Source organism: Agelaius tricolor, unplaced genomic scaffold, assembly GCF_023055355.1.
Source record: "Agelaius tricolor isolate 1412-34295 unplaced genomic scaffold, bAgeTri1.0.p SCAF_7, whole genome shotgun sequence".
Taxonomy (NCBI): domain Eukaryota; kingdom Metazoa; phylum Chordata; class Aves; order Passeriformes; family Icteridae; genus Agelaius; species Agelaius tricolor.
In genome coordinates, this window is record NW_027269267.1 from 26,544,602 (window position 1) to 26,554,160 (window position 9,559).

Sequence of the window (9,559 nt, forward strand, 5' to 3'; positions counted from 1 at the left end):
GCAGAGTTTCAACTGGTGATAGAAAAATGGGAATAGATGCCAGTGGTACAATCATACTCCAAAGCACTGACAGGCAATATCTTGACTGCTGATGGAAGATAATATCACATCACTGCTCTGCATGTGGTGCTATGTGGCCAAGTTAATGCCTGTCCCTGGATTCAGGGTCCCAGCATTCATGTTTCTCATGGAAAAGGTGTGTTAAATGGAAAATGCAGGCCTGGGATAGCAGCCTGTGTAACCAGCATAGCTTTTGCATGGGTCAGGAGAGCACATTTCAAAACCAAGCTCCCTTGTTTCTGTGAAAAGGGCACATATTGCAGGATTTGCGTGTGCCCTTCTGCTCAGCTCACCAGGCTGTCATGGATCTTTTGCTGTTTCCATGACTTGCTGGCCCCTCCTCTGGCTCCAAGCATTTGAAGCTGAGCCCTTTGGCCAAACAGTCCTTGCTGAAATGTCAATACACTGCCAGAACACTGGCTCACAGGGTTCATCATGACTTCCAGGCAGTATGTGGCTTTGTTTCTCTGCTTTCTGCTACTGATCCCTCTTTCTCTGGATGCAGGTATGTTGTAGGATATAGCTGTAATGATGTTTACTGGCAATGGACCTCTTTCCTCTTTCCTGTTACTGAGGTGATTTCCACTGCAAGTTTTGAGCATTGCTGTGTGTTTGTCGTGTCTCCTGCTGTGCCTGTGCATTATTCTAAAGCTCTAATTTACTCTCAGCAATGGCTCCATGCACTTGTTCTGCCAACTAAGGAAAAGCACCTCTAGACTACTAATTTGTTATCTTGGTGCACAGACAGCAGGCAAACCACCAGCTGTCTACATGAAGAAAGGAACTGGGATTTACTGTTATTCATGCAGAACTGGGACATTTTTCAAAGCAAAGCATGAAGAACCTGTCACTCAGCTGATGAGTAATTAAAGTGGGTAGGATCCACCCTGTTTCAGTAGAAGGCAGAGAAGAGGTAGCTCTTCAGTTGTATGTCCAAAAACCAGCTCCCATATTAATAAAGCAGATCCAGTGCTTCCAGAGCTCTCAGATCCTCCTTTAGCCATTAACTAGGTCTTGTTTGTTGCAGTGAGAAAGGTGGGAAAATAGGTAGCAAAGTCAGAAATTATCCAATACAAAAAAGTAGATAATGCCAAATGGATGTCCCAAGCCATGTGCTCAGGCATGCTCCTCTGTCAGAGTCTGTGCTCATGCACTGATACATGTGCCACATACCTGCAGCATAAGGTTAATTAAAAGCCTTTAAAGAAAGCCATATCAAATGCAGACATCCTGACTGAAATCAAGGCAGAAAGACCCAGCTGACATTCCTATAATGACCAAATGCACCCAGGGATAAATTCAGTGCACAATACTTCATTCTTCTAAGTAACTTTGAAATACAGGGGAAATTACCATTATTCTGCATGTAATTCAGCAAATATCCTGAATTAGAGACAAATGTTTATGGAGACACCTCACATCACTTCAGACTGGAATAAACCCTCTCAGCATCTATGACTGAGTGTATATTGGTATGACACACATGAGTCTGTCTTTCAGCATCCCTCAGGGCCCTTTCAGCAGGTAGAAGATAACTCCCACTCTTTTTGAGAGAATGTCTTGGGGAAAGGCAGGAGATATGCATCAGCCTCAGTCCCCAAATCTACCCACAAGCAGAGGTGAAACAGTTAAAGCACTGAAATGTAAACTGCCATGAAGCTCCAGAAGCTCCCCTACAGACATTAAGTATAAAAAAAAAAAGAAAAATTAAAAATTTCAATACTTTTTCTGTGTAGTATGTGGAGCAAAATTACACACCAGCACTTGGACTTCTTTTCCTTATCCTAAATTATACTGGGAGAGCACAGTTGTGTGATGTGCTAATACCCTGAGGCTGAGGAGCAGGTCAGCATGGTGACCAGGACATTGGTGTTTCCAGAGCACACTTCTGCCAGTTGCAGTTCTAGGAAATGAGCTCTGCTGATGCCTGCTATCAAATCTATGTACCCAGTATCTTTCCAAAGACCTCTTCCTGCCTGTAGTCTGTGGTGATGGCAGGAGCTAGGAGCCATTCACAGGCTCCACTACAAAATGCAGTCAGCATTGTCCAGCCTTCCTATGTACCTAACATAACCTTTTCCATAGAAGAAAATTAAAGATAATATATTAAAGCAGTGGTTCATAAATTGTGGTCTACTAGTAGTGGGGTAAATCCCTTCTTCAAGTCCAACAAGTGGAGGGGTATGAAATAACATGTGAGTGTGGGTGAAGGCATGACTGTGGTCCACCTGTGCACCTTTGTGCACCATCTGAGAGAACAGGAGAAATTATTTCCTACTCAGGTGCTGATGTTATTTTAACTTAGAAGCTCCATGCAGTATGTGAGAACTACACTGTGACTGTATCATGTACAGAAAAATCAGCTTTTACCATGTACACCAGTGCTGGATAAAGTGATACAAGCTTTCCAGTGCCATGTACACCAGTGCTTGATAAAATGACACAGGCTCACCACCTGCTACAGCTGTAAGAAACTGCTGCATGTGCTAAGATGCATATGGCATGCAACAGTACCTCAGGAGTCACTGACATGCATTCAACACACACACACACACACCCCACTGCTATTACAGGCCATCTTCTCCTAAGCTCCAGGATCTCTAAAACTCCTGTGTTGTCACTTTACCTTGAGGCAGACCAGAGAAAGGAGACTCTTTCACATCTGCCCATTTCTTTTCTAAAGAGTCTCAGAAAAAGCTTGGGAAGCAGAAAAGCTTTCAGGGGAAGTTGTCCCCCCATCCTCTCTGTCTGGCAAGCACAGACATATAACAAATAGAACGTGCTGCTGTTTTTCAGTCTTTCTAAAGCAGGAAGAGGCAAGCAACGTTTTGCAAAGACAAAGACGAGCCAACAGCTTCTTTGAAGAGATAAAACTGGGGTCACTAGAGCGAGAATGCATAGAAGAAAAGTGCTCCTATGAGGAAGCAAGAGAGATTTACGGTGATGTTGAAAGGACAGTAAGTAACACAAAGCTGGGTGAGCACTCATTGTCATAAGAACTCTCCCTACTCAAAGGTTGTGCTCTGACACTTTAAACCACCAGAGTAAAAAAGCACTTTGTGTCCTGCTGTTTGCATTTTTCTTTTCTATTTACAGGGATAAATTCACTACAGCAGCAGTGAATTGCAGGAGGGCACACTACATGGGCAATCCCAAGCAGTAACCATTTAGAGGATGGTGGGAAAATGGATGCTCTCTAAGACATCTCCCCAAACCCCCAGTAATGCCTGCCCTGACAATACTTGAAATTATTGTATTGTGCAACATTTTTTTCAGTCAATCCCACCTCAGCTATATGGAGCTTATTTATGTGTTATCCATTTTTGTGCATTAAACAAGGCCCTTCTCTACTAGTATGTAAAAATAATGTAAAATCTAGAAAACAGAATATTTTATGAATATTAACTGTCACAAACTATAAAGGCAGAAGTGGCATCGCTCTGTCTGTAACCCATGCTGTGCAACAAGGGCTGTAAGACATGATTTAATTCTTCTTTAATTAAATCTCACATGTTTTTCTTCCAGGAAGAGTTCTGGCACATCTATTCCGGTATGATCATGCAGGATGTTCTAACAGCTGTGGAACACTCCCACTGCTGCAGCTCTTTGAATGAGCTGGACTGACACTGAGTGTTTTACAGACCCTAACCAGTGTGCCTCCAACCCCTGTCAGAATGGTGGGATTTGTGATGACCAATTCCAGGATTATGTTTGCCGCTGTCCCGTCGAATACGAGGGCAAAAGCTGTGAAAAAGGTCAGCTGTAGCATAACTTAACAAAATAAAAATGCTGTTATTAAATCAAATGCAAGGCTTTGAGATAAACAATAACAGTCATTGTAATTCAGGATTTGGACTTGAAGATCCTCATTGGTCCCTTCCAACTCGGGATATTCTATGGCTCTGTGATTCTGCATCATCCTAGCTGTGACAGCTTCTGTTCATTGTGCTTTTGGTGTTGAGGGATGGATCTAACCAGATAGCAAGTCAGGAACTGCAAGGCAACAAGTTACTTATTGCCCTATAATGACTTTGTGAAAAAAAAAAAGAAAATTTGCCTTTGTGCACCATCTGAGAGAACAGGAGGAATTATTTCCTACTCAGGTGCTGATGTTATTTTAACTTAGAAGCTCCATGCAGTATGTGAGAACTACACTGCATATGCACAGTACAAAGCCCAAAGGGAAGGATCCAGTGGTTTATGAAGTTAATACACACCTTTCCACTGATTTCAGAGAACACTGAACATTGAGTGTTACATCCTCAGAACACGCAGAGTCTGGACAAGGGCTAGGCACTCATCGAGTCTAGGCAGGCAGTCTCAACAGTCATCCCAGAGCATCCTCCTGCTAAATGGCAAAATGTCACAGAATTAAAATTTTTCAGTCATATTTTACAATGGTTACCACCCAATTACAATATCTCCATTCTTGAGACAGCTCAGGTACTGTATAAATGCTGATTGATTTAATTTTAGGCATATATTTCTTAACCAAAGCCTATCCTCCCCTAATCCCTGGAGATCCAGGCCCACTTAGCTTTTGATGGAAAGCACTTTTGATAAAGTTGCTCTGCATAAATCACAAAAATCTTTTTTCCTGCCTTGCTTTCCTGACAGCATTACAATTGCAAGTTATCAATGTTAAGCACAAAAACCCAAGTCTTGAATCCTAAATGCTCTTTCTCTGACTCTAGCTGTGGCTGACAAACTGAAGTGCATTTTTGACAATGGTGGCTGTGAACAGTACTGTACTGACAAGCAGTCCAAGACACGACTGTGCTTCTGTGATGATGATTACACTTTAGCAAGTGATGGTGTGTCCTGCATCCCTCAAGGTAAGACACTAACCAACCTGATGCTAAGTCTAAGCCAGCTCCGGAAGAAAAGTTTTCAATGTGTACACATCAGGACATGGAATGCATGATGCTCAGATGCCAGCTCCTCACCTCTTCTCCATGGGCAGAGTCCCAAATCATACATTTGGCTTCTGGTGTAAGTTAGCTACCCCAGAAAAGCAGTGGTCAGCATGACCACCAAGCAGAGATCCTTTTGGACTTCTTCCTGGTCCCAGAGGTTCACTCCTCTGGCACGTGGCAAATTCAAGTTTGACCATCCCACCTGCTCAGAGCTGGGAGGAAGCTGAACCTGTCTCTTCCTTTGGGAGCACACTCACCATTAGTCACGTAGAAAGGAACTGAGCAGTGGAGACAAGCTCCTCACTCCTCACCAGGTGATCTAAATAAAGCAGGGCAGCAGGTGGTCAGGGATTCGGGGTCAGGCTGAGAGGTATCTGGAGAGTGAAGGGGCTCTGGGCCTCATAAGTCCTTTATTTGCATTACCTTACACCCACAGTAGGAAATTACTTTGGGGGCAGATTTGTTTTACTGTTGTCTCTCCAATCTGAAACTGTGACTAGATTTTACCACTGCATTTATTACAGCACAGGAGTCAAGAGAGGAAGAGGCCTATTTAAACCAAAGAAAACCAGTTAATCTTCCCCTCACTCCCTCCCTCCCTCTCTCCCCTCGCTCCCTCTCTCCCCTCACTCCCACTCACTTTCTTTTTCTTTCTTTCTTTCTTTCTTTCCTTTCTTTCTTTCTTTCTCTCTTTCTCTCTTTCTCTCTTTCTCTCTTTCTCTCTTTCTCTCTTTCTCTCTTTCTCTCTTTCTTTCTCTCTTTCTTTCTCTCTTTTCTTTTCCTTTCTTTTCTTTTCCTAATTGTTAGGAATAATATACTTTTGGTATTCCTCTAGACACTATGGCTAGTTTCTTTCATTTCTTTCATCTAGCAAGGTAAATTTCAGCTGGGACTAGAGTAGTGCAAGTAATCTTTTTGCCAATACATAAGCTGGCACCTGAGTCTTTTGTAGATGCCTACTTGAATTACTTTATTAAAGGGAAAAGGAGACCCCTGGGGATATGAACATAACAACATAATGGACAGAGCCACAGGGAGCATGCAAAGTAATTCTGAGGAGTGGTGCTCCCCTGCACACACCTCAATGGAACACTCATGCAGAGAGCTGGTAATGACAACCTAGCTCTCAGCAGCAGCAATTTCATTAGAAAAAAATGTCTACTAATGTGCTTATCCCTTATTAACAGATTCTGCAATACCACGTGATGGGAAAGCTGCTTTTGTTAAAAGCTAAGAACAAAAAATTCAAAATTCCTCACAGGCTTTTCAGTGCATCTTTCCCTGTAAGGAAGATGTATTTATTGCTGCTTGCTTCTTGGGGACCAAAATAGCTGTAAAATTGACCATGTGTTGCAAGTAGAAAAAACTGTGTAACTGCCAGGCCATCAGTCCCCTCACTGTCCCTCTGTCATCTCCCACAATGGCTCAAATTTGTGTTGCCCTACACACAGCATTAGAGACTATGGGTGTTATGTGCTATGCCTGTTTAATCTTTCACCAGCTGCCATCAAAAAACTGGTCCTGTTTCTCCATACCTTGAAAGTACCCGTAAAACCTTGATGCTGTCTTCATGTCAGCTGAAGAACTTGCAGCTCCAGGAGATGTTGCATGCAGCTCAGCAGAGACTACAGGGCCCTGGCTCCCAAAGAAGTAAAAACAGAGCACTCCTCCTCACAGTGTTACCCCAGGGTGAAGTGACTGCCAGACAGGAGGGATGGTGTGCTCAGTTACAGCACAGACACGTGGCACCCCCAAGGGTAGACACCCCCACACACAGGCACCCCCAAGGGTAGACCTTCTCCTTTACAGGAAAACCCAGCTGGGTGAAGGATGTACTGAAAACACCAAAGCTTCCTCTGCACTACAGCTGAACTGCAAGTTCAGTCAGGATTTGATTCTCTGTATTGCTATTCTTCACATGCTGGCTCAGGCAGAACAGACATGTGCAGTCTTGAAGAATCCAGCAGGCTCTGGACACAAGCAAACAAGGTAGTGTGGGAGAGGCACACCAGAAAACAGCATCTGCCCTTGGGACATCTTTGGCTCTGCCCAAAGGATGCCAAGACCCCATGATTAAGCCTCTGTCTCACCCTGCCGTGGATGCTGTGACTTAAAGTCAGCAGGGACAAAGAAAATTGTAGACTACAGAGCTTGTCAGGTCACTTCTGCACTCCAGCCTGCAGCCTACCTCATTGTGTTGATGTGTATCTTAAGCAGAGTCACCTATGGTAGGTGACTCTGTGCCAGTGATGCTGTAAGGGCCTCACCTCTTAACTGTAAAAGCATTTCTGGCTGTTTCCAAACAAAAAGAAGACTACTTCCCTCCTGAGCTGCTTTACATTATTTTGAGAATCCACGCTCCTAGACTAGAAATCAGTTTTTCAGCTGACATAGCTTCACTGAAGACATTACACATTTTGCTGAGTTCAGTACAATAAAATCTTTGTTGCCTTTTGTTGTTTTGGGTTTTGGTTTTTTGTTTTCTTTTTTCTCAGTGAAATACCCGTGCGGAAAAATACCAATGTTGGCAAAAAAAAATTCAACTGCACGTGGAAGAATAGTAGGTGGTTTCATCTGTCCTCCAGGTGAATGTCCATGGCAAGTGAGTTTTCAAAAATCTTTCATTGCTTTTATTTTTTAAATTTCCTTATGAAATCACCACACTAAATTCATTGCTTTAAATCTATGACGTTAAAAATTCATAAAAAGTGCCATGTCTTGATAACCAAATTCCTTCTTCATCCATAGCCAGCAGATCCACCTGTTTCATTTAGGCACCTTAGCTTTGTTCCAGAGTACCTGGTTTCATAGGAGTAGAGTGGTAGCACAGCTGTGTCTATCTCCTGACCCCTCAGTCCTTAACTTCACTGCCAGCAAGAATTTTAGTGGCAGCTTCCAGGGATATGCTTTGGGCCATAATATGCAGGGTCCATACTACAAGATGAAGAAAATGTCCATGGGAAGACTTCCCTTGCTAAGCTCTCCATGGAGTCAGCGTGGTATTGTGGAACACAGATGCATAAAGGGACAGAAAGAAGCAATATGAAACCCATCTCTACTGAGATCTATGTCAAGCACATTTGATGAAGGTAAATATAAACATAAATTTGCTTTTTGTTGGCAGGCCCTTATAATACAGGATCAGAAAGAAAAGTGTGGTGGCACGCTGCTTTCCCCAGAGTGGGTGGTCACTGCAGCTCACTGCTTGGAGCATGTTCACCCTAAACAGCTTCGGGTGAGACTGGGTATGTATCTTCCCCTCCTCATCTTATCAAGGTGGTGGCAGCTTCCCAACCTGATAAAATCAGAATAGAAGGCTTTGGCAGTATAAGGTAATTGTCCTTAGAGGTGTCAGACTAGAAACACCCCACATCCTCAGACTTCCAAGGACTCAAGGAGATACCTGACATGACCTGCAATTAATAACTTTTCCAGGTGAACACAAAATAAATGTTGATGAGAAAACTGAGCAAGAAAGTGGAGTGGCCAGGATGATCACTCACGAAGAGTACAGGAATGGACAGGTCAATAATGATATTGCCCTCTTGAAACTGGAAACACCCGTGAATCTCACTGACCATGTGGTGCCAATATGTTTGCCTGAGAAAAGGTTTGCTGTGTATGAACTGTCCACCATCAAGTTCTCCACAGTAAGTGGATGGGGACGCCTAATAGACGGAGGTGCCACCTCTTCTGTCCTGATGAGAGTTGATTTGCCACGTGTAAAGACACAAGTATGTGAAAAGGAGACTGATTTAAATATCACAGAGAATATGTTCTGTGCAGGAGACCTGTCTGGGGTTAAGGACTCCTGCAAGGGAGACAGTGGTGGTCCTCATGCTACACAGTACAAGAACACTTGGTTTCTGACTGGGATTGTCAGCTGGGGAAAGGGCTGCGCTGTTGAAGGCAGCTATGGGGTTTACACTAGGGTATCCAAATACATTGACTGGTTGAGGAAGCACATGGACTAATGATGTTGAGCCACATCATTTCCAGGCTGTGCTATTGCTCCCCAGTCCCTCTGTACCATTTTCCCATTGAAGGATTCCTTCATTATCTTAGATATTTGCTACAGGCCGTACCCACAACACTATTAAAGATTTGAAGTGAGCCTAAGGCCTACTTGAATACATAAAATAACTTCCCTCTCAGTGTTGTTTGTAAACTGGTGTATCTTGTCAAGCAGGCAGAGAATGACCATAACAAATCAGACACAATGTCCCTTCTGTTCTGCATCCATTGCTGCTAAAAGTCAGAGCTACATGCTGAGAGAGAGACTATCAGCAACACATCATGCTGATAAACACATCATAAACCTTCCTCCAGCCACTCTCTCAGCTTCTGGTAATCAGTGAAGTACAGACTCCCTGAGCCAGAAGTTGCATTAGACTGAACAGTCATGAATGAATGTGTTGTCCACAACTGTGTGCAATCTCCTTTGAACACGTTTATGCTTCTGGCTTTCATAACTTCCTATGCTATGGGTCCTGTAATATAATGATGAAATAGCAGAAACAAAAATAGAAAAGGTGCTTCTTTTAACTTATGTTAGAGCAGCTTTCTCCAACAGTTGCAGTGGC

General features: G+C 43.3%; 1 protein-coding gene across 1 annotated transcript; it reads left to right on the plus strand.

Moving 5' to 3' along the window:
- Nucleotides 1–429: 429 nt before the first annotated feature.
- On the plus strand, nt 430–9,182 carry F7 (coagulation factor VII). Its single transcript, XM_071430652.1, has 8 exons — nt 430–565; nt 2,857–3,017; nt 3,586–3,610; nt 3,702–3,815; nt 4,755–4,895; nt 7,472–7,578; nt 8,101–8,221; nt 8,412–9,182. The coding sequence occupies exons 1-8, from the start codon at nt 496–498 to the stop codon at nt 8,948–8,950; spliced, it is 1,278 nt and encodes a 425-aa protein (XP_071286753.1). The 5' UTR covers nt 430–495; the 3' UTR covers nt 8,951–9,182.
- Nucleotides 9,183–9,559: the final 377 nt, after the last annotated feature.